General features: G+C 44.8%; 1 protein-coding gene across 5 annotated transcripts in view; it reads left to right on the plus strand.

Moving 5' to 3' along the window:
- Positions 1-25,813, plus strand: part of LOC137377460 (importin subunit alpha-4-like) — a 125,567-nt gene that overhangs the window by 39,674 nt on the left and 60,080 nt on the right. For 4 of the 5 annotated variants that reach the window (XM_068047053.1, XM_068047055.1, XM_068047054.1 and 1 more), the window contains 4 exons: positions 7,097-7,141; positions 13,066-13,155; positions 14,247-14,276; positions 14,491-14,543. In XM_068047053.1, the coding sequence (XP_067903154.1) occupies positions 7,097-7,141; positions 13,066-13,155; positions 14,247-14,276; positions 14,491-14,543 (218 nt within the window). Of the gene's footprint in view, positions 1-7,090; positions 7,142-13,065; positions 13,156-14,246; positions 14,277-14,490; positions 14,544-25,813 lie in introns of those variants that run through there. The other variant, XM_068047057.1, reaches the window with a different exon arrangement.

Raw genomic sequence — 25,813 nt, forward strand, 5'->3', positions numbered from 1 at the left:
AGCCCTATTAACCTGGGTAGCAACTTTCAGGGATTTATGTACCTGGATACCAAGATCTCTCTGCTCATCTACACTACCAAGAATCTTCCCATTAGCCCAGTACTCTGCATTGCTGTTACTCCTTCCAAAGTGAATCACCTCACACTTCTCCGCATTAAACTCCATTTGCCATCTCTCAGCCCAGCTCTGCAGCCTATCTATGTCCCTCTGTACCCTACAACACCCTTCGACACTATCCACAACTCCACCGACCTTCGTGTCATCCGCAAATTTACTAACCCACCCTTCTACACCCTCATCCAGGTCGTTTATAAAAATGACAAACAGCAGTGGCCCCAAAACAGAACCTTGCGGGACACCACTAGTAACTAAACTCCAGGATGAACATTTGCCATCAACCACCACCCTCTGTCTTCTTTCAGCTAGCCAATTTCTGATCCAAAGCTCTAAATCACCTTCAACCCCATACTTGCGTATTTTCTGCAATAGCCTACCGTGGGGAACCTTATCAAACGCCTTACTGAAATCCATATACACCACATCCACGGCTTTACCCTCATCCACCTGTTTGGTCACCTTCTCGAAAAACTCAATAAGGTTTGTGAGGCACGACCTACCTTTCACAAAACCGTGCTGACTATCGCAAATGAACTTATTCTTTTCAAGATGATTATAAATCCTGTCTCTTATAACCTTTTCCAACATTTTACCCACAACCGAAGTAAGGCTCACAGGTCTATAATTACCAGGGCTGTCTCTACTCCCCTTCTTGAACAAGGGGACAACATTTGCTATCCTCCAGTCCTCCGGCACTACTCCTGTCGACAATGACGACTTAAAGATCAACAACAACGGCTCTGCAATCTCCTCCCTGGCTTCCCAGAGAATCCTAGGATAAATCCCATCTGGCCCAGGGGACTTATCTATTTTCACTCTTTCCAAAATTGCTAACACCTCCTCCTTGTGAATCTCAATCCCATCTAGCCTAGTAGGCTGTATCTCAGTAATCTCCTCGGCAACATTTTCTTTCTCTACTGTAAATACTGACGAAAAATATTCATTTAACGCTTCCCCTATCTCCTCTGATTCCGCACACAACTTCCCACTACTATCCTTGATTGGCCCTGTTCTAACTCTTATCATTCGTTTATTCCTGATATACCTATAGAAAGCCTTAGGGTTTTCTTTGATCCTATCCGCCAATGACTTCTCGTGTCCTCTCCTTGCTCTTCTTAGCCCTCCCTTTAGATCCTTCCTGGCTAGCTTGTAACTCTCAAGCGCCCTAACTGAGCCTTCACGTCTCATCCTAACATAAGCCGCCCTCTTCCTCTTGACAAGCGCTTCAACTTCTTGAGTAAACCACGGCTCCCTTGCTCGACAACTTCCTCCCTGCCTGACAGGTACATACTTATCAAGGACACGCATTAGCTGCTCCTTGAATAAGCTCCACATTTCGTTTGTGCCCATCCCCTGCAGTTTCCTTCCCCATCCTACACATCCTAAATCTTGCCTAATCGCGTCATAATTTCCTTTCCCCCAGCTATAATTCTTGCCCTGCGGTATATACCTGTCCCTGCCCATCGCTAAGGTAAACCTAACCGAATTGTGATCACTATCGCCAAAGTGCTCACCTACATCTAAATCGAACACCTGGCCGGGTTCATTACCCAGTACCAAATCCAATGTGGCATCGCCCCTGGTTGGCCTGTCCACATACTGTGTCAGAAAACCCTCCTGCACACACTGGACAAAAACAGACCCATCTAAAGTACTCGAACTATAGTATTTCCAGTCAATATTTGGAAAGTTAAAGTCCCCCATAACCACTACCCTGTTACTCTCGCTCCTGTCGAGAATCATCTTCGCTATCCTTTCCTCTACATCTCTGGAACTATTCGGAGGTCTATAGAAAACTCCCAACAGGGTGACCTCTCCTCTCCTGTTTCTAACCTCGGCCCATACTACCTCAGTAGACGAGTCCTCAAACGTCCTTTCTGCCGCTGTAATACTTTCCTTGATTAACAATGCCACACCCCCCCCTCTTTTACCCTCTTCTCTGTTCTTTCTGAAACATCTAAATCCCGGAACCTGCAACATCCATTCCTGCCCCTGCTCTACCCGTGTCTCCGAAATGGCCACAACATCAGGATCCCAGGTACCAACCCATGCTGCAAGCTCACCCATCTTATTCCGGATGCTCCTGGCGTTGAAGTAGACACACTTTAAACCAAGTTCTTGCTTGTCAGTGCCCTCTTGCGTCCCTGTAACCTTATCCCCTACCTCACTACTCTCAACAGCCTCTCTAACAGATTTTCCGCTTTGGTTACTGTTGGGGGCGATAGCTTCTCGGGAATGCAGCAAGAGCCAAGTCTGTGGCACCACGAGTGGCTCAGCTGCACAGGAGGGGTGGAAAAAAATGTGGGAGAGCTATAGTGATAGGGGATTCTATCGTAAGGGGTACAGATAGGCATTTCTGTGGCTGCAAACGTGACTCCAGGATGGTATGTTGCCTTCTGGGTGCTCGGGTCAAGGATGTCACGGAGCGGCTGCAGGACATTCTGAAGGGGGAGGGTGAACAGTCAGAGCTCGTGGTTCACATTGGTACGAATGACATAGGTAGAAAGAGGGATGAGGTCCTGCAACAAGAATTTAGGGAGCTAGGTAGCAGATTAAAAAGCAGAACCTCAAAGGTTGTAATCTCTGGATTACTCCCGGTGCCACGTGCTAGTGAGTATAGGAATAGGAGGATAGAGCGTAGCTGAAGAGATGGTGCAGGAGGGAGGGCTTTAGTTTCCTGGATCACTGGGTCTGTTTCTGGCAAAGGTGGGACCTGTACAAGTTGGACGGGTTGCACCTGAACTGGAACAGGACCAACATCCTTGCTGGGAGGTTTGCTCATGCTGGGTGGGTTTAAACTAATTTGGCAGGGGGATGGGATACAGAGTGGAGGTACAGTAGGAGGTGATGCGCAGCCAAATATAGAAGAGAAACTGAGTCACTGTGGAAGGCAGAGAAAATATAGACCTGTTAAGGCACAAGTGAAAAATGCAAGGATGGATTGCATCTATTTTAATGCAAGGAGTCTTACTAGTAAAATAGATGAATTGAGGGCATTGATTAGCACATGGGATTATGATATTGCTGTCACAGAGACATGGTTGAGGGAAGGGCAGGACTGGCAACTCAATATTCCAGGGTATAGAATCTTCAGGCATAATAGGGGAGGGGATAAAAGAGGAGGTGGTATTGCACTATTGATCAAGGAGTCAATTACTGCAGTAAGGAGGGATGATATCTTCGAAGGTTTTTCAAATGAGGCCATATGGGAGAACTAAAAAACAAAAAGGGGGGCAATCACTTGGCTGGGAGTGTACTGCAGGCCTCCAAACATTCAGGGAGAGATAGAGGAGCAGATATGGAGGCAAATCACAGAGAGGTGTAAAAATAATAGGGTAATAATAGTAGGGGATTTCAACTTACCTAATATCAACTGGGATAGTTTTAGTGCAAAAGGCTTAAAGTGGGTGGAATTCGTCAAGTGTATCCAGGACAGCTTTTTGAGCCAGTAAGTAGAAAGTCCTACAAGAGAAGGGGCAGTACTGGACCTAATCCTGGGGAATGAAGCTGGACAAGTGGTAGAACTGTCCTTGGGGGAGCATGTCAGGGATAGTGACAACTCTAAGATTTAAGGTAGTTATGGAAAAGGACAAAGCTGGAGTGGAAATAAAGGTACTGAATTGGGGGAAGGCTGATTTCAATATGATAAAACAGAATAAAATTGGAGGAAAGTCTACATTAGACCAGTGGGAGTCATTCGAAAAGGAAATAGTGAGAGTTCCGGGCCAACATGTTCCTGTAAAGGTGAAGGGTAGGACCAACAAGTCCAGGGAACCTTGGATGTCAAGGGACGCAGAGAATTGGATAAGGAAAAAAAAAGGAGGCTTATGGCAGATTCAGGGGGCTGAAAACAGCGGAGGCCCAAGTGGAGTACAGAAAGTGTAGGGACGTACTTAAAAAAGTAATTAGGAGAGCGAAGAGGGGGCATGAAAAAACACTGGCGGGCACGATAAAGGAAAATACCAAGGCGTGTTATAAGTATATTAAAGGCGAGAGGCTAACCAGGGAAAGAGTCGGGTCCATTAGGGACCAAAGTGGCATTGTGTGTGTGGAGTCGGAGGACGTAGGTGAGGTATTAAATGATTTCTTTTCATCTGTGTTCACTATGGAGAAGGACGATGTAGGTGTAGAGATCAGGGAGGGGGATTGTGATATACTCGAACAAATTAGCATTGAAAGGGAGGAGGTTTTAGTGGGCGTGAAAGTGGATAAATCCCCAGGCTCAGATGAGATATATTCCAGGCTGTTAAGTGAGGCAAGGGAGGAGTTAGCAGGGGCTCTGACACAAATTTGCAAATCCTCTTTGGCCACAGGAGAGGTGCCAGAGGACTGGAGGACAGCGAATGTGGTACCATTATTCAAGAAGGGTAGCAGGGATAAACCACGCCAGTGAGTCTAGGGAGGAGTTAGCAGGGGCTCTGACACAAATTTGCAAATCCTCTTTGGCCACAGGAGAGGTGCCAGAGGACTGGAGGACAGCGAATGTGGTACCATTATTCAAGAAGGGTAGCAGGGATAAACCACGCCAGTGAGTCTATCAGTGGTTGGGAAACTATTGGAAAAAATTCTGAGGGACAGAGTTAATCTCCACTTGGAGAGGCAGGACTTAATTAAGGATAGTCAGCATGGCTTTGTCAGGGGGAGATCATGTCTTAAAAAACTTGATTGAATTTTTCAAGGCGGTGACTAGATGTGTAGATGAGGATAAAGCAGTTGATGTAGTCTACATGGATTTCAGTAAGGCTTTTGATAAGGTTCTGCATGGGAGATTGGTTAAGAAGGTAAGAGCCCATGGGATCCAGGGCAGTTTGGCAAATTAGATCCAAAGTTAGCTTAGTGGCAGGAGGCAGAGGGTAATGGTCGAGGGTTGTTTTTGCAATTGGAAGCCTGTGACCAGGGATCGGTGCTGGGACCCTTGCTGTTTGTAGTGTGCATTAGTGATTTAGATGTGAATATAGGAGGTATGATCAGTAAGTTCGCAGATGACACGAAAATTGGCGGTGTCGTAAATAGTGAGGAGGAAAGCCTTAGATTACAGGACGATATAGATAGGCTGGTAAGATGAGCAGAGCAGTGACAAATGGAATTTAATTTTGGGAGGACTAACAAGGCATGGGAATGTACAATGGGTGGTAGGACCCTAGGAAGTACAGAAGGTCAGAGGGACCTTGGTGTACTTGTCCATAGAGGTAGATAAGGTGGTTAGGAAGGTATATGGGATACTTGCCTTTATTAGCCGAGAATGTAAGAGCAAGGAGGTTATGATGGAGCTGTATAAAACGCTAGTTAGGCCACAGCTGGAGTATTGTGTATAGTTCTGGTCACCACACTATCGGAAGGATGTGATTGCACGGGAGAGGGTGCAGAGGAGATTCACCAGGATGTTGCCTGGGCTGGAGCATTTCAGCTACAAAGAGAGACTGAAACGGTTAGGGTTGTTTTCCTTCGAGCAGAGATGGCTGAGGGGGGATCTGATTGAGGAATACAAAATTGAGGGGCGTAGATAGGAAGAAACGCTTTCCCTTAGTGGAGGTGTCAATAACCAGGGGGCATAGATTTAAGGTAAGGGGCAGGAGGATTAGGGGGGATTTGAGGAAACAAAATTTCACCCAGAGGGTGGTTGGAATCTGGAAAGCATTACCTGAAGAGGTGGTAGGGTCAGGAACCATCACAACATTTAAGAAGTATTTAGATGTGCACTTGAAATGCCATAGCATACAAGGCTACGGGCCAAGTGCTGGAATAAGGGATTAGAATAGATAGGTGCTTGTTGGCTGGCACGGACACAATGAGCTGAAGGGCCTGTGTCTGTGCTGTATAACACTATGACTACGAGGGTGGTGGAAGCAGAGGCGATGCATGATTTCAAAAATAAATTGTATGGACACTTGAAGGAAATAAACCTACAGGGATAGACCTGGGGAATGAGACTGATTGGATTGCTGTAGGGAGAGCCAGCATGGACTCCATAGGCTGAATAGCCTCCTTCTCTGCCATTATTACTCTATGACTCTATTTGAAAGGTGAGCTTTTTCATCTCTTGTAATCTTTCTCATCTCTTTTGATTTTTATCCAAACTACTCTGGTCATTCTGTTGTTTCCCACCCTAGGACTTTGCCTCACCTTGTTTCCTGCCCCCCCCACCCTCATTACCCCCCCTGGGGTTAGCCCCCAGCTTAGTTCCCTACCTCTCATTCTTATGGCCGCTATTGGAAGACAAGCAGGGGAGTTTTCCTGGTATCACAGTCAGAAATATTGGCCTGATCAGTGCCACCAAAAGCAAATAAACTGGTCATTTATCTCAATGCTGTTTATGGGTTCTGGCAATGTGAAAAATGTCTTCTGCACATCATATCACAGTCGTTGGTTGATTGTAAAGCACTTTGAGAGATTTCTGAGATAAGATGAAACTTTTTTTTGTAAATGCTATGCGTTTTGCCTCACTTCCTGCCTGGCTGGAATCAGCTAACATTATCAGAAATTGAATCTTGAACCATCTTGAGACTTTCCATCAGGAGAGCTGTCTTGTTTTCAAAAAAAGGAACCCCATTTCCAGAGTGAAAAGTGTTGCAGGCAGCAGAAGGTACTATTTCTATGTGCAGTTCAAAGTACTGAAATCTACAGGCTGGATTTAAAGCAGATACTGCAGAACAAGAATTGTGGACCTGAACGTCTGATTATTGGAGAGATTTTTTTTTTGTACAGCCACTTATGTTTGGATAGTGACCTGCTCTTCCCCCAGAAAGCCTCTAACAAGTTCTGAAATATATTGGTTATTATTTCTCGAGATATCTGTGTCATTTCCAAAAGATGAATTTGATTTGAAAAGCATTGTGCAAGTTGTGTAGGTGTTACTGTGAGGTACTCAGTGCATTTAATCTGTAAAATCAGTTGGGGGGTGGGGGGGGGGGGGGGGGAGGTGGAATTATGATTTCTGTAATCACTGAATAATACTTTATTTGTCCTTTTAATATTGCAGACTATGAGAAAGCAACGCAATGAAATTACAGTTGAATTACGAAAGGCAAGTATTGGAGTCTCAGTCACTCCTTAGCTTCCTACAGGATCTACCTTCCATTTGAATCATTTCTTTAATTCCACTTCTGTGAATAATCCCCCATTAACTATTCAACAGCCACTTCTGGTGCTTCTAAAATCACAGCATCCACCTCCTTTGTACAAACTGAGACACTATTTAGTTAGTATTCAGCTGGCTGCCTTTGTGTTACGAGCTTGCACCTTCATCTCTTTCTGATCCTTTCCTTACTTACTGTAATGATTCTCTGACTAATGGAAGTAGAACTTTGTTGCGTTTTGGCTTATTGCTAACCTCCTCTCCTACTGCTTCTTAATCTCCTGCAGCCATTGGCTGAGTCTCTCTGGTCCTTAGGCAGTTTATTCATCCTACCCTGCTAGTCTGAACTTAACACTGATAGCCAGCGTTTATTAGTCCGTTTAGTGTTTGACATGTAGTGTTGCTCAGATGTGTAGAATAAACTTCAGTGAGAGTGAAGAGGTTCAGCCAACATTGCTATACCTGGATTCAATACAGTGGTCAAGCAGATCCAAATCTTTAACTCACGAATAAGACAATCACACAAATGGGTTCTAGCAAGGCGGAGTGGGGCGCAGGTCCCCGTGCCACTCCAGCGGAGCGGGGGGGCGCAGGGCCCCGTGCCGCTCCAGCAGTGCGGGGGTCCAGTCCCCGTGCCGCTCCAGCAGAGCCCCAGCAGAATGTGGAGCAGGAGCCCTGGACTGTTAAGTTTCAGCAAGGGGCTAGTGGCTAGCCATTCATTACTTCCTCCATTCTGATGGGGAATAACCCATGTTAAGATACATTTTCTCCTGGATTATTAAGAGAAGTTCCTTGAGATAAAATTTGAAGCTATATTCAATCCAAAAGATATGAGCAAATGTGTAAAAAATGAAACATTGAAGGGATTCACTCTGTACGTCACGGTACAGACAGTTTGCACTGGAGGCTTTCCAGTAGCCAACTTCCTGGCAGTTCTGTGATTGTTGAAGAGTGATTAGTCAAATACTGCCATGCTCAGAACAGTCTTGTACCTGCATCCATTGTAATGCGCTGCTGGGTTTAGGTTATGCAGGCAGTTGGGGAGGGGGATAGCATTGGGAATCAAAGTGTGTAACCTTCGCTCTATGTGCCTGTTCAAAGTTTGAGGTGGGAAAGAAATCCCTGTTGCTCTTGCACACCTCAAAGTGGCAACTTGTGTAACAGAGTCTGGGCAAGGCTTATTTGTGGAGTCACAGTGAATCTCTTGAGATTTAAACAGAATCAATTGTTTAATTAAAGGAACTCTGATCTAAAAGTGCGCCTTTAGTAATGGGTATTTGTGGGTTTCATTATTCTGCAAACGTTCTGTTGCTGCAAATTTAAAAGTGAGGGTTTCTGTTCTGAGTGGGATGCATTTTAATATCAATAAACTCTAAGTTATGCAACACAAAGAAGTAATAACTTTTCTTCAAAGGAAAAAGCTATTTGGTTGAAGTTGATTTCCCAGTGCTTTAAACACATTGTCCTTAATTGATACACTTGTCAGTTAGACAAACATGGTAAAGACTAAGTGTGCATATTTCCCCATGTATCAGCTTTGGCTGTAGGAATTGGTGTTTTGTTGGCACAAATTGCAGGATAAATACAAATTTATATCCAATCAAGACTCTATCCAAGTAAAAACTGACATATTCAGTAAGAAGTGCAGCTGTTGGTTGATGCTGGAATTAGAGAACACTTTACTGAGAGACCCTTGCAATGTTCCCTGTAAGATTTGTATGGTCACCTGCAAGTTAAGCAGACTTCTGGAAATCTCTTTCCAGTTGTCAAAAATTTATTACTCAATTTCTAACCAATGCAAAGTTTTTTTCATCTATGTGATCTAAAGGATTTTGTTCGTGGTTCAATGAAGAATGCAGGAGGGCGTGCCAGGAGCAGCACTTAGCATGCTTAAAAATGGGGTGTCAGCCTAGTGAAGCTACTTGCATGTCACATAGCGTAAGCAGCATGCAATAGACAGAGCTAAGCAATTCGAGAACCAACGAATCAGATCTAAGCTCTGCAGTCCTGGCGCATCCCGTCGTGAATGTTGGTGGACAAGTAAACAACTGACAAGAAGATGAGGCTCCACAAACATCCCCATCCTCAAGGATGCGGGAGTCCAGCGCATCAGTGCAAAAGACAACGCTGAAGTATTTGCATCCGTCTTCAACTGGAAGTGCCGAGTGGATGAACCATCTCGGCCTCCTCCTGAGGTCCCCAGCATCTCAGATGCCAGTCTTCAGCCAATCAAATGCACTCCACGTGATATCAAGAAACGGCTGAAGATACTGGATACTGCAAAGGCTGTGGGCCTGACAACATCCCAGCAACAGTACTGAAGACTTGTGCTCCAGATCTAGCCGCTGCCCCTAGCCAAGCTGTTCCAGCACAGCTAAAATGCTGGCATCTACCTGGCAATGTGGAAAATTGCCCAGGTATGTCCTCTGCACAGAAAGCAGGATAAATCTGACCCGGCCAATTACCGCCCTATCAGTCTACTCCCAATCATCAGCAAAGTGATGGAAGGAGTCGTCGACAGTGCTATCAAGCGGCACTTGCTCAGCAATAACCTGCTCGCTGACGCTCAGTTTGGGTTCCACCAGGGCAACTCAGCTCCAGACCTCATTACGGCCTTGGTCCAAACATGGACAAAAGAGCTGAAATCCAGAGGTGAGGTAAGAGTAACTGCCCTTGACATCAAGGCAGCATTTGACCGAGTATGACATCAAGGAGCCAGAGCAAAACTGGAGTCAGTGGGAATTGGGGGGAAAACTCTCTGCTTGTTGGAATCATACCTAGCACAAAGGAAGATGGTTGTGGTTGTTGGAAGTCAATCATCTCAGTCCCAGGACATTACTGCAGGAGTTTCTCAGGGTAGTGTCCTAGGCCCAACCATCTTCAGCTGCTTCATCAATGACCTTCCCTCCATCATAAGGTCAGAAGTGGGGATGTTCGCTAATGATTGCACAATGTTCAGTACCATTTGCAACTCCTCAGATATTGAAGCAGCCTGTGTATATAGCAAGACCTAGACAACGTCCAGGCTTGGGCTGATAAATAGCAAGTAACATTCGTGCCACACAAGTGCCGGGCAATGATTAGCTCAAACAGGCCAGAATCTAACCATCTTCCCTTGACGTTCAATGACGTTACAATCGCTGAGTCCCCCGCCGATCAACATCCTAGGGGGTCACCATAGACCAGAAACTGAACTGGAGTAGCCATATAAATACCGTGGCTGCAAGAGCAGGTCAGAGGCTAGGAATTTTGTGGCGAGTAACTCACCTCCTGACTTCCCATCTTTGTCCACCATCTACAAGGCACAAGTCAGGAGTGTGATGGAAAAGTGCCCACTTGCCTGGATGGGTGCAGCTCCAACAACACTCAAGAAGCTCGACTGCATCCAAGACAAAGCAGCCCGCTTGATTGGCACCCCATCCACCACCTTCAACATTCACTCCGTCCCCCACCGACACAAGTGTGTACCATCTACAAGATGCATTGCAGCAATTCACCAAGGCTCCTTTGACAGCACCTTCCAAACCCGCGACCTCTACCACCTAGAAGGACAAGGGCAGCAGATGCATGGGAACACCACCACCTGCAAGTTCCCCTCCAAGCCACACACCATCCTGACATGGAGCTATATTGCTGTTCCTTCATTGTCGTTGGGTCAAAATCCTAGAGCTCCTAACAGCACTGTTGGTGTACCTACACCCCAAGGACTGCAGCGGTTCAAGAAGGCACCTCACCACCACCTTCTCAAGGGCAATTAGGGGTGGGTAATAAATGCTGGCCCAGCCAGCGATGCCCACATTCCCCGAACAAATATAAGAACATTCTCAATGTTAGTAAATGGAACACTGACAACACTGAGCATTCCCAGGTCAGGATAGGAGCAGTTAGATACCCAAGAGGCAATATTTTCCCCCATTCCAAGGTCAGGAGACCAGCCTAAACATTTGATGCCAAGGAAGGTGGAGGGGTCAGGTGGAGAGTGAGCAATCTGATTAGTTTTGGATTGCTCTATTAAAGAGCTGGCACGACACGATAGCCTGAGCAGGCTTTCTGTATCATAAACTTGTTGAACCATCAAAGTTTATCAGATGAAGTGGACACAGCAATCTACAATTTCTTTTCTTTCTTTTGGGCCTCCTTATCTCGAGAGACAATGGATACGCGCCTGGAGGTGGTCAGTGGTTTGTGAAGCAGCGCCTGGAGTGGCTATAAAGGCCAATTCTGGAGTGACAGGCTCTTCCACAGGTGCTGCAGAGAAATTTGTTTGTTGGGGCTGTTGCACAGTTGGCTCTCCCCTTGCGCCTCTGTCTTTTTTCCTGCCAACTACTAAGTCTCTTCGACTCGCCACAATTTAGCCCTGTCTTTATGGCTGCCCGCCAGCTCTGGCGAATGCTGGCAACTGACTCCCACGACTTGTGATCAATGTCACACGATTTCATGTCGCGTTTGCAGACGTCTTTATAACGGAGACATGGACGGCCGGTGGGTCTGATACCAGTGGCGAGCTCGCTGTACAATGTGTCTTTGGGGATCCTGCCATCTTCCATGCGGCTCACATGGCCAAGCCATCTCAAGCGCCGCTGACTCAGTAGTGTGTATAAGCTGGGGGTGTTGGCCGCTTCAAGGACTTCTGTGTTGGAGATATAGTCCTGCCACCTGATGCCAAGTATTCTCTGAAGTGGATGAAGTGGACACAGCAATCTACAATGATCTGATTGAATCGGGTAGCCTAATGGTTATGGTATTGGTCAGTAACTCAGATCATGAGTTCACATCCTACTTTGGAAAGTTGGGAAATTTAATTACCATGAAAGCTACAGAATTGCAATAAAAACCCAACTGCTTCACTGCACTTGAAAGAAGGGACCTTCCACACCACCTCAGGCTGTCCTAGATGTGACCGCAGTCCCATACTGCATGGTTGACTCAATGCCATCAGGACAGCTAGGAATGGGCAATAAATGTTAGTGTCACTCACATTCCAAGATCAAATATGAAATAAGGTCTGCCAGCAGAAATAATACCCTGAGGTACAGGGTTTGTTCCGAGTGCTTCTAGCCAGTGTTGAAGCCATTAAACATCATTGAGGACCAGGCATGGATGCAATTTCTGTGTTTATGGTATTAGTGCAGAAACTAAACTCCCAGTAAAGGCACAGTGGAGGTCAGCCTACAAGAAGCAGAGGCACAGCCGCTAAAGATGAACTGCAGCAAGTTGATTGTTTGGAGACTTGCTCCAAATGTTACATTCCAATTACATTGGGGTGCTAGACTGCAAATCAGCAAATTGACAGAGCAAGGGCTAGCTCTGTGAAATAGCTCTGGCTATTAACTGCCTTTTCAAGGTGCAGAGCCCAGTGATTTGCCCTCTGATGGGCCTGGCATTTCAATGGTCTCAGCCGCACAACTGCTCACACTTTTGGTTCCTACAAAACAAAAGGAATTTAGGCATGTTGGGGAGCTGCGGCTGGTCCCGTATAATGGCACATCGCCTGTTTGGAGAAAGTAATGTCATTGAAGTGATGTTCAATAGTAATCACTTACCAGCTGCTTCTGTGAGAGCAATTGCTTTCCTTCGATACTCAATGAGGATAAAACCAGATATGTTCCAAGAGCTGTGAAGTGCCCATTAACTGCTGCTTCCTTGTCTGGTTTTGCCTGGTTGCAGTAATTTCAATCTAGATGTTGATTGGCTATTTGCAGGCAGTTGGCCTGTTTTGGCTAACGAGTTAGGTATTGGGAGTTGGGTGAAACTTTCGTCTCGTAGTTTTGCTATGAGCATTTTGTTCCCCAAGTGGGCTTTAAATGTTCTTTCAGTGATATGCTGATAAAGGATTTCTGTCTGGTTTTTATACTAAATCTCTTCATTTCTAGAATAAGCGAGATGAACACCTGCTAAAGAGAAGAAATGTGCCACAAGAAGAAGGTCTTGATGACTCTGATATTGACAGCGATTTCAGAGTTGTAAGTAATTTATATTTTCAGTGTCAGAATTGTAGCTAGGAGGAGTCACGTGGATGAAGTTTGGTTCACTTGGAATTGGGATCACAGTGTGTGTACAGATTTTAAATGTGTAACTTCTGTGGCCACTAAGTCTGAAATTTCAGGAGCCTCGCTGACAAACCTTAGCTAGCAGTGTTTTAAACTTGGGTCAAGTTACTTGGCAAGTTGGCTACTATTTCAATAGATCAGTGCTGCTGGGGCACAAATGGGTTTTACTTCAAATATTCATGTACTTTCCACTGTAGATACTTTAGTAAAATCCTTTCTTTGTATAAAGCACAGCATAATTCTGTGTTCAGAGGATCTCTTTGACTCCCAGATTCAAGTCTTCTCATCACCAGTGAATGGGGAAGTACATGGGTCTGCACTGGTGTTTATGTTCCATTCCAGCCTCCTCCCACTCGACTTCAGCTTATCCGTTCAACATATCCTTCTATTCCTTTCTCCCTCACGTACCTATCTAACCTCCCCTTAAATACATATCTGCTTTTTGTTTCAACCACTCCTTATGGTAGCAAGTTCCGCATTCTCACCACTCTCTGGGTAAAGACGTTGCTCCTGAATTTCCCATTGGATTTTTTAGTGACTGTTTTATATTCAGGCTACTAGTTCTGATCGCCCCTGCAAGTGGAACCAACTTCTTTACGCCTACCCTATCGAACCATTTCATAATTTTAAAGACCTCTATCAGTCACCCCTCATACTTTTTGTCTTCTAGAGAAAAGAGCCTTATAACTTCTCAGTTCCGGTATTTTCCTTATAAATCTAGTTTGTACCTTCTCCAGAGCCTCTATCCTTTTTTGTGAGAATGTGGAACACACTGCACCAAGGGGCCATCGATGAAGTGTTTAAAAGACGTAGAATAGGAATACGAAGCGAGGGGGTCGGGAATTGGAGCGGTAGTCTTGATGGGTTTAGAGGTTCACTCTGGTCAGCAGGCTACTTTGCAATTTTTAATTTGCTTTAAAAGGATGCAATTTCTTTAGAACACCTTTTAAAATGAAGCATGTACATTGGACAGAAGTGCAAATAAATCTCTTATTCTCTTGCAGCAATCAATCACATTGTCGGGGATTGTGCAGGTAAGTGTAGCTTTAGATCACTGCAGAGAACTCACTAACTTTTCAGTTACATAAAAACTTCTATTGTACACAATTATCTTGTTTCTGTAATCTGCACCTTCCCTTTAGCAAAATTATTTACAAAAGCAAACGCATATTAATTTTAAAAACATTTTAATTCAGGTCATTTCTTAAATGCTACAGGCTTTAAGTTGAATTATCCTGGATTTTTTAGGGTGCTTCGAGTGACAATCCTGTGATACAGCTCAGTGCAGTTCAAGCAGCCAGGTAACACCTGATGTTTACATTTTGCTTCAGTTTGACATCTTGGGTATTTGATCGAATCATAGAATGGTTACAACACGGAAGGAGGCTTTTTGGCCCATCGTGTCCGCTCTCTGCGAGAGCAAGTCAGCTTGTCCCACTCCCCTGTCTTTTCCCTTTTGCCCTGCAAATCTCTTTTCTCCAGATAATTTTCCATTTTGAAAACTACAATTGGATCTGCCTCCACCATATTCTCAGGCAGTGCATTCCAGATCCTAACCACTCTTGTAAAAAGTTTTTCCCCATATCACCTTTGGTTCTTTTGCCATTCACCTTAAATCTGTGCTGGGTCCCCTATTTGTCATTTATATAAACGACATAGGTGACTATGTGGGGGGTAGGATCAGTAAGTTCGCGGATGACACAAAGATTGGCCGAGTGGTTAACAGTGAGGTGGAGTGTCTTAGGTTACAGGAAGATATAGACGGGATGGTCAAATGGGCAGAAAAGTGGCAGATGGAATTTAACGCTGAAAAGTGAGAGGTGATACACTTTGGAAGGAGTAATGTGACACGGAAGTATTCAATGAATGGCCTAACGCTGGGAAGTTCCGAGGAACAAAGGGACCTTTGCGTGTTTGTCCATAGATCTCTGAAGGCAGAAGGGCAAGTTAGTAGGGTCGTGAAAAAGGCATATGGGACACTTGCCTTTATCAATCGAGGTATAGATTACAAAAGCAGGGAGGTCATGGAGTTGTCCAGAACTTTGGTAAGGCCACAGCTGGAGTACTGTGTGCAATTCTGGTCACCATAATATAGGAAGGATGTGATTGCATTGGAGGGGGTGCAGAGGCGATTCAGCAGGATGTTGCCTGGGATGGAACATTTAAGCTATGAAGAGAGGTTGGATAGGCTTGGGTTTTTTTCACTGGAGCAGAGAAGACTGAGGGGTGACCTGATCGAGATGTACAAGATTGTGAGGGGCATGGACAGGGTGGATAGGGAGCAGCTGTTCCCCTTAGTTGAAGGGTCAGTTACGATTGGTCACAAGTTTAAGGTGAGGTGCGGGGGGTTTAAGGGGGATTTGAGGAAGAACTTTTCTACCCAGAGGGTGGTGATGGTCTGAAATGCCCTGCCTGGGAGGGTGGTAGAGGCAGGTTGCCTCACATCCTTTAAAAAGTACCTGGATGAGCACTTGGCACGTCATACCATTCAAGGCTATGGGCCAAGTGCTGGCAAATGGGATTAGGTAGACAGGTCAGGTGTCTTTAATGCATCGGTGCAGACTCGATGGGTCGAAGGGCCTTTTCTGCACTATTATTCTGTGATTCTGTGAACACGCAGCATTCTTTCCCCCTCTTTCTGCCCTTTACACTATTACTATCCAAGTCTATATTAGGATAATTAAAGTCCCCCATTGTAACTACTCTATAGTTTATGCACCTCTCTGTAATTTGCTTGCTAATTTATTCCTCTATATCTTTCGCACTAGTTGGTGGCCTGTAGAATTCACCCAGTAGTTTCATGGTACCTCTATTGTTTCTTACCTCTAACCAAATAGATTCTGTCTTTGACCCCTCCAGGATATCCTCTCTCTCCTTAATATTCGACTTAAACATTAGAGCCACCCCTTCCCCTTCCCTTCCCTATATTTCATGAACACCTTGTACCCAGAGATATTTAGTACCCAGTCCTGTCGTTTTTTTTGAGCCAGGTCTCTGTTATCACCCCACACCATATTCCCACATGGCTACCTGCGGCTACGGCTCACCAATCTTATTTACCACAAAGCTGGGGGGGGAATGTGAGCTGTGAGGAGGATGCAAAGAGGCTCCAATGTGATTTGGACAAGTTGGGTGAGTGGACAGATGCAGTTTAACGTGGATAAATGTGAGGTTATCCACTTTGGTTGTAAAAACAGAAAGGCAGATTATTATCTGAATGGTGATAGTTAGGGAAAGGAGGAGGTGCAACGAGACCTGGTGTCCTTGTACACCAGTCGCTGAAAGCAAGCATTCAGGTGCAGCAAGCAGTTAGGAAGGCAAATGGTGTGTTGGCCTTCATTGCAAGAGGATTTGAGTACAGGAGCAAGGATGTCTTGCTGCAATTATACAAGGCCTTGGTGAGACCACATCTGGAGTATTGTGTGCAGTTTTGGTGTCCTTATCTGAGGAAGGATGTTCTTGCCATGAAGGGATTGCAAAGAAGATTTACTAGGCTGATTTCTGGGATGTCAGGATTGGCGTATGAGGAGAGATTGGGTCAATTAGGCCTATATTCACTAGAATTTAGAAGAATGAGAGGAGCTCTCACAGAAACCTATAAAATTCAAACAGGACTAGACAGGCTAGATGCAGGGAGGGTGTTCCCGATGGCTGGGAAGTTCAGAACCAGGGGTTACAGTCTCAGGATATGGGGTATGCCATTTATAACTGAGATGAGGAGAAATTTCTTCACTTAGAGGGTGGTGAACCTGTGGAATTCTCTACCGCAGAAGGCAGTGGAGGCCAAGTCATTAAATATATTCAAGAAGGAGATAGATATATTTAATGCCAAAGAGATCAAGGGATATGGGGAGAAAGAGGGAACAGGGTACTGAATTAGATGATCAGCCATGATCTTTTTTGAATGGCGGAGCAGGCCCAAAGGGCAGAATGGCCTCCTACTACTCCTATTTTCTATGTTTCTATATCTATGTGCGTTCACATACATGCACAGTAAACTCAATTTAGGTCTTAATGCATTCCCTCTTACTCTGACCCCACCTAATACCTTACTTTTTCTTTTCACTCTAATGCTATCTGTCTCTTTCAGTTCTGTGTGCACCTGTTTTGCTTTTCTAATGTTAGATCCTGGTTCCCACTCCCCTGCCAAGTTAGTTTACATCCTCCCCGATAGCACTAGCAAATCGCCCTGCAAGGCCATTGGTCCAGCCTGTACAGGTCCCATTTCACCCAGAACTGATACCAATGCCCCAGGAATCTAAAGTCCTCCTTGCTGCACCATCTCTCCAGCCATGCATTCATCTCTATCTTCCTATCTCTATACACACTTATGCATAGAGTCATATAATCATACAGCACAGAAACAGGCCCTTCGGCCCACCGTGTCCGCGCCGGCCATCGAGCATCTATCCTAATCCCATTTTCCAGCACTTGGCCAGTAGCCTTGTATGCTATGACGTTTCAAGTGCTCGTCTAGATGATACTTAAATGTTGTGAGGGTTGCTGCCTCTACCACCCCTTCGGCAGTGTGTTCCAGATTCCATCCACCCTCTGGGTGAAAATTTTTTTCCTCAAATCCCCTCTGAACCTCCTGCCACTTACCTTAAATCTATGCCCCCTTGTTATTTACACCTTCGCGAAGGGAAAAAGCTTTTCTATGCACCTTATCTATGCCCCTCATAATTTTGTATACCTCACTCAGTTCCCCCCTTAGCCTTCTCTGCTGTAAGGAAAACAACTCTAGCCTTTTCAGTCTCTCTTCATAGCTGAAAGGCTCCAGCCCAGGCAACATCCTGGCGTAGCTCCTCTGCACCCTCTCCTGTGCAGTCACATCCTTCTGATAGTGTGGCGACCAGAACTGCACACAGTACTCCAGCTGTGGTCTAACTAGCGTTTTATACAGCTCCATCATAACCTCCCTACTCTTATTTTCTGTGCCTCGGCTAATAAAGGCAAGTATCCCATATGCCTTCCTAACCACCTTATCTACCTGTGCTGCTGCCTTCAATGATCTATGGACAAGTACACCAAGGTCCCTCTGTACTTCCTAGGGTCCTACCACCCATTGTATATTCCCTTGCCTTGTTAGTCCTTCCAAAATGCATCACCTCACACTTCTCAGGATTAAATTCCATTTGTCACTGCTCTGCCCATCTTACCAGCCCATCTGCATCGGTCCTGTAATCTAAGGCTTTCCTCCCCACTATTTACGACACCACCAATTGTCGTGTCATCTGCGAACTTACTGATCATACCTCCTATATTCACGTCTAAATCATTAATGTACACTACAAACAGCAAGGGTCCCAGCACCGATCCCTGTGGTACACCACTGTTCACAGGCTTCCAATTGCAAAAACAACCCTCGACCATCACCCTCTGCCTCCTGCCATTCAGCCAATTTTGGATCCAATTTGCCAAATTGCCCTGGATCCCATGGGCTCTTACCTTCTTGACCAATCTCCCATGAGGGACCTTATCAAAAGCCTTACTGAAGTCCACGTAGACTACATCAACTGCTTTATCCTCATCTACACATCTAGTCACCTCTTTGAAAAATTCAGTCAAGTTAGTTAGACATGATCTCCTCCTGACAAAGCCATGCTGACTATCCCTGATTAATCCCTGCCTCTCCAAGTGAAGATTAATCCTGTCCCTCAATGTTTTTTCAGTAGTTTCCCTACCACTGATAGAATCACTGGCCTGTAATTACCTGCTGCTACACTTTGAATTCTTTCTTTAAATGTTACCCGTTCTTCATTTACCGCCATACCTTCCATTCTATTTACCCAATTAACCTGTCAGTTCTCCCCTCATACCTGCATAATTGGCTTTGTTTAAATTTAAGATTCTTGTTTATGACTGAAATGTCACTTTCAAACTTAACATGAAATTCAGTGGTGTTATGATCACTATTTCCCAGTGGATCTTTTACTACGACATTGCTTATTAACCCTGCTTTATTACACAATGAGATCTAAGATAGCTTTATCCCTAGTCGGTACTGCAACATATTGCCCCAAGAAACAGTCATGAAAGCATTCTACAAACTCATCTAGACTACTGTTGCCAATTTGATTGTCCCAATCAAAATGCAGATTAAAGTCCCCCACAATTAATACATTACCTTTGTTACATGCTCCAATAATTTCCCTTTTAATGTTCTGTCCAGTAATATAACTACTGTTCGGGGGCCTGTAAACTACTCCCACCACAGTTGCGTCCTATATGATTGGGTCTGATGAACAGAAAAAAGCAGATTAAACGAACCTTAGCGTTTGCCCATTTATATTGTCTTTCTCAATGTCTCTCCTGATATTTTCTGCCTCTACTGCAAAATGGCCACAACAGAATGTGGAGATTTATAGTCACACAACTGTTTAATCTCCCAAATATAAATAAAAGCAGAATAAGAACCTCTAACCCCAGTGGCTCTTTCAAATCTGAGGCCTGGATTTTGGGGTGGTAGTGACAGTGAAACTGTCAGCTTTCATCGTCATTGTTCCATTGAAACTGACAGCACCTTTGGGAGCCAACACAAGTGCAGAATAATGTGGAAATCCAGAAGTTGCTGATGGTGATGCTACGCTCCTCCAGAGGGTGTGTTGTTGACTTCCCTGCAGAGTGCAATTCCTAAGCAATCAGTGAATTGATGAAAACTTCCACATCTAGGCTATTAATCTTGCTGTAAAACCCCTTGAAAAGTTGTACCTTGTTGAATGAGGTGTAACTGGGTTTTTAACAGTGTAATAATTTTATAATTACTGCTAAACATTCTCACTGAGCAGTGGCAGAGAGAGAGAGAGCGGGACCAGCAGAGACTTCAAAAGAGCGGCGGCGGGAAGCAGAGAGAGCAAGAGAACAGGACCAATGAGCAGTGTAAAAGAGTGGCAGCAGAGAGAGAGTGGGACCAACTAGCAGTGTAAAAGAGTGATGGAAGGGAGGGAGAGAGCGGGACCAGCTAGCAATGTAAAAGAGTGGCAGCAGAGAGAGAGAGTGAGACCAACTAGCATTGTAAAAGAGTGACGGCAGGGAGGGAGAGAGCAGGACAAGCGAGCAATGTAAAAGAGTGGCAGCAGAGAGAGAGAGAGTGAGACCAACTAGCATTGTAAAAGAGCAGCAGCAGAGAGAGTGAGTGGGATCAACGAGCAGTGTAAAAGAGCGACGGCACAGAGAGAGTGGGACCAGCGAGCAATGTAAAAGAGCGGCAGCAGAGAGAGAGAGAGCAAGGTCAGCGAGCAGTGTAAAAGAGCTAGTCAGTCCAGGCCACCAGAGCGGACTGATCTATTTCTGAGAGAGAAAAAAAGTGAAACGTCACAGGAAAACAGGTAGTTGATTGGTGAGTTTATTGTTTATCTTTCAAAACTCAGGTAATTTTACTAATTGTAAGGTTTTATTTACTAATACTAGTTAAGCTTAATAGATTGGCTGGTGAATGTTCCCTATTAATTAAATAATTAATTAGTTGCTTAACACACAATCAGGATGGCAGGGCAGGTGACATGTTGCAGCTGCAGTCTGTGGGAGCTGGTGGACGCCAGTATGATCCACGGCAAACATGTCTGCAGCTCGAAGAGCTTTGGCTCCGAGTCAGTGAGCTGGAGGCTGAGCTACAGACACTGTGATGCATCAGGGAGGGGGAAAGTTACCTGGTCACTTTATTCCAGGATGCACTCACACCCCATAGGATAGGGTCTTCTGATTTGGTCAGTGATCAGGGACAGGAGGATGTGACTGCAAGTAAGGCAGGTAAGGGAATTGAGAAGGCAGAAGTGGAGGAGGCTGAGCCCTTTCAATTGTCCAACAGGTTTGAGATTCTTTCAGCTTGTATGGTTGAGAGTGAGGGTTGCAGGGTGGATGAGCAAACTGACCATGGCACCTTGGTGCAGGAAGCCATTCAAGCCGGGAGAGTAAATAGAAATGTAGTGTTAGTAGGAGACAGTATAGTCAGGGAGATGGACACTGTTCTCAGCAGCCAAGAGTCCAGAAGGTTGTGTTGCCTGCTCTGTGCCAGTGTTCGGGAGATCTGCTCGGGGCTGGAAAGGCAGTGGGAGGGGGAGGATCCAGTTGTCATGGTCCACATGGGTATCATGGGTATAGGTGGTCTGATTAGCAAGTTTGCAGACGACACTAAGATTGGTGGAGTAGCAGATAGTGAAGGGGACTGTCAGAGAATACAGCAGAATATAGATAGACTGGAGAGTTGGGCAGAGAAATGGCAGATGGAGTTCAATCAGGGCAAATGCGAGGTGATGCATTTTGGAAGATCCAATTCAAGAGTGAACTATACAGTAAATGGAAAAGTCCTGGGGAAAATTGATGTACAGAGAGATTTGGGTGTTCAGGTCCATTGTTCCCTGAAGGTGGCAACGCAGGTCAATAGAGTGGTCAAGAAGGCATACGGCATGCTTTCCTTCATCGGACGGGGCATTGAGTACAAGAGTTGGCAGGTCATGTTACAGTTGTATAGGACTTTGGTTCGGCCACATTTGGAATACTGCATGCAGTTCTGGTCGCCACATTACCAAAAGGATGTAGATGCTTTGGAGAGGGTGCAGAGGAGATTCACCAGGATGTTGCCTGGTATGGAGGGCGCTAGCTATGAAGAGAGGTTGAGTAGATTAGGATTATTTTCATTAGAAAGACGGAGGTTGAGGGGGGACCTGATTGAGGTGTACAAAATCATGAGAGGTATAGACAGGGTGGATAGCAAGAAGCTTTTTCCCAGAGTGGGGGATTCAATTGCAAGGGGACACGAGTTCAAAGTGAAAGGGGAAAAGTTTAGGGGGGATATGCGTGGAAATTTCTTTACGCAGAGGGTGGTGGGTGCCTGGAACGCTTTGCCAGCGGAGGTGGTAGACACGTGCACGATAGCGTCTTTTAAGATGTATCTAGACAGATACATGAATGGGCAGGAAGTAAAGAGATACAGACCCTTAGAAAATAGGCGACAGGTTTAGATAGAGGATTTGGATCGGCGTAGGCTTGGAGGGCCGAAGGGCATATTCCTGTGCTGTAATTTTCTTTGTTCTTTGTTCTTTGACATAGATAGGACTAGGAAAGAGGTTATGCATCGAGAGTATGAGCAGCTAGGGGCTAAATTAAAAAGCACAACGTCAAAGGTGGTAACCTCTGAATTATTACCTGAGCCACGAGCAACTTGGCATAGGGTAAATAAGATTAGACAGTTAAATCCGTGGCTCACGGTTGGTGTGGGAGTAATAGGTTTCGATTCATGGGGCATTGGCACCAGTACTGGAGAAGTGGGAGCTGTACAGTTGGGACGGTCTACGCCTGAACTATGCTGGGACAAGTGTTCTGGCGAGTCATGTAACTCGGGCATTAGAGAAGGCTTTAAAATAAATAGTGGGGGCGAGGGATCAAGTGAGGGAAGGTGTGATAGTTTAAAGAGAGAGGAGTAGGCAAGATAGCGATGAGGATAATGATGATCAGGGTGTGACAGGGACAGTGCGTACAAATTCAAGAGTGAGCCAGCAGATAAGACTAGAGGTTGTGACCTAACAGAGTGGGGGGAGGGTTCAGGAGAGGTAAGATTTAGAAATCCAACGAGAAAGGCCAAGGCATCGGAACAGTCTAGTGTTGTGGGTAAAGACAAGCAGGAAGGGACAGAGAATTTCACAGAAATTGTACATCAGCAAATAATGTAATTGAAGGGAATAGAAGCAAAAAAATGAAATTAAAGGTTCTATATCTGAATGCGCGAAGCATCTGCAATAAGATATATGAACCAGTGGCACAAATAGAGGTACATGATTTAGATCTAAGAGCCGTCACAGCGACATGGTTATAAAGGTGATCAGGGTTGGGAAATATTCCAGGGTACACAATATTTCAGAAAGACCGACAGAAAAGCAAAGGAGATGGGGTAGCACTGATGGTAAAGGATGGCATAAGGGTATTAGTGAGAGAGGATCTGGCCTCAGAAGATCATGAAATAGAAATAATGTATAGCAAGAAACAGAAAACACTGGTGGGAGTAGTTTATAGGCCCCCTAACAGTAGTTATACCATTGTACAGAGCATTAAAAAAGAAATTATTGGAGCTTGTAACAAAGGCAGTATAATAATTGTGGGGGAGTTTAATCTTTCTATAGATTGGGACAATGAAATTGGCAGGAGTGGTCTAGAAGATGAGTTTGTAGACGGTTTTGAGATAGTTTCTTGGAGCAATACGTTGTGGTGCCATCTAGGGATAAAACTATCTTGGATCTCATATTGTGTAATGAAGCAGGGTTAATGAGCAATGTCATTGTAAAAGATCCACTGGGAAACAGTGATCATAATACCATTGAATTCCATGTTAAGTTTGAAAGTGACATGCTGCAATCAGAAACAGGAATCTTAAACTTAAAGCCAATTACGTAGACATGAGAGGAGAACTGGCTAAGGTAAATTGGATAAATAGACTAAAAGGTAAATGAATAGTGGGAAACCTTGAAAGAAACAATTCAAAATGTTCAACTAAAATACATTTCTTTGAAAAACAAAGCGTCAGCCAGAAAGACCCATCTGTGGCTCACTCAGGAAGTTAAGGAATGTATTAGATTAAAAGAACAGGCTTACAATATTGCAAAAAAGAGTAACAGTTCTGAGGATTAGGAGTGTTTTCGAAACCAGCAAAGGGCCACCAAAAAGTTGATAAGGAAGAAATAGAATATGAGTAAACTAGCCAGTAACATAAAAACAGATTGTAAGACCTTTTACAGGTACATCAAAAGGAAGAGATTAGCTAAAGTAAAAGTTTATCCCTTGGAAGAAGAGACAGGAGAAATTATCATAGGGAATGAGGAAACGGCAGAGGCACTGAACAAATATTTTGTGTGTCTTCATAGGAGAAGACACAAGTTCCATATCAGATATAGGCAGTAACCTAGAGGCTAAAAAGAGTGAGGAAATTCATATCAGCAGAGAAAAAGTATTGGAGAAACTTCAGGGACTAAAATCTGACAAACCTCCAGGACCTGATGGCCTAACTCCTAGAGTTCTAAAAGAGATAGCTGCAGTTGTAGTGGATGCGCTAGCTATGATTTCCCAAAATTCCTTGGATTCGGGAGCAGTCCCATCAGATTGTAAGTTGGCAATTGTTACACCGCCTATCAAGAAAGGAGGAAGAGAGAAAACAGGGAATTACAGGCCAGTTAGCATAACATCAGTCATTGGGAAAATGCGATAATCTTTTATTAAGGAAGTCTTAACAATATACTTAGAAAGCACGGTATGATTTGAACAAATCAACATGGTTTTACGAAAGGGGAATCCTGTTTGACAAATTTTAGTTTTTTTGAGGATGTAACTAGTAGGGTAGAAGAATGGGAACCAGTAGATGTTGTATACCTGGATTTCCAAAAGGCATTCGATAAATGATTAATTGGCAAGATAAGGGCTCATGGAGTTGGGGTAATATATTAGCATGGATAAATGATTGGTTAACAGACAGCAAACAAAGAGTGGGCATAAATGGGGCATTTTCAAGTTGGCAGGCAGTGAATAGTGGAGTGCCGCAAGGATCAGCGCTGGGGCCTCAGCTATTTTTTTATTTTATTTTATTTTTATTTTTTTATTTTATTTAGAGATGCAGCACTGAAACAGGCCCTTCGGCCCACTGAGTCTGTGCTGACCAACAACCACCCATTTATACTAACCCTACAGTAATCCCATATTTCCTATCACCTCCCTACACTAGGGGCAATTTACAATGGCCAATTTACCTATCACCTGCAAGTCTTTTGGATGTGGGAGGAGGTTCTTGGGATAAGGGTGTCGCTGGCTAGGCCAGCATTTATTGCTCATCCCCAATTGCCCTTGAGAAGGTGGTGGTGAGCTGCCTTCTTGAATCACTGCAGTCCTTGGGGTGTAGATACACCAACAGTGCTGTTTAGGAAGGGAGTTCCAGGATTTTGAACCAGCGACAGTGAAGGAATGGTGATATTGTTCCACATCAGGATGGTGTGTGGCTTGGAGAGGAACGTACAGGTGGTGGTGTTCCCATGTATTTGCTGCCCTTGTCCTTCTAGTTGGCACAGTTTGTGGGTTTGGAAAGAGCTGCCTAAGGAGCCTTGGTGCATTGCTGCAGTGAATCTTGTGGATGGTACACACTGCTGCCACTGTGGTGGTAGAGGGAGTGAATGTTTGTAGATGGGGTGCCAATCAAGCGGGCTGCTTTGTCCTGGATGGTGTTGAGCTTCTTGAGTCTTGTTGGAGCTGTGCCCATCCAGGCAAGTGGAGAGTATTCCATCACACTCCTGACTTGTGCCTTGTAGATGGTGGACAGGCTTTGGGGAGTCAGGAGGTGAGTTACTCGCCACAGGATTCCTAGCCTCTGACCTGCTCTTGTAGCCATGGTATTTATATGGCTACTCCAGTTCAGTTTCTGGTCAATGGTAACTCCCAGGATGTTAATTGGAGGAGATTCAGCGATTGTAATGCCATTGAATGTCAAAGGGAGATGGTTAGATTCTCTCTTGTTTGAGATAGTCATTGCCTAGGACTTGTGTGGTGTGAATGTTACTTGCCACTTATCAGCCCAAACCTGGATATTGTCCTGGTTTTG

The sequence above is a fragment of the Heterodontus francisci genome, chromosome 15 (assembly GCF_036365525.1).
Source record: "Heterodontus francisci isolate sHetFra1 chromosome 15, sHetFra1.hap1, whole genome shotgun sequence".
In the NCBI taxonomy this organism is placed as follows: Eukaryota; Metazoa; Chordata; class Chondrichthyes; order Heterodontiformes; family Heterodontidae; genus Heterodontus; species Heterodontus francisci.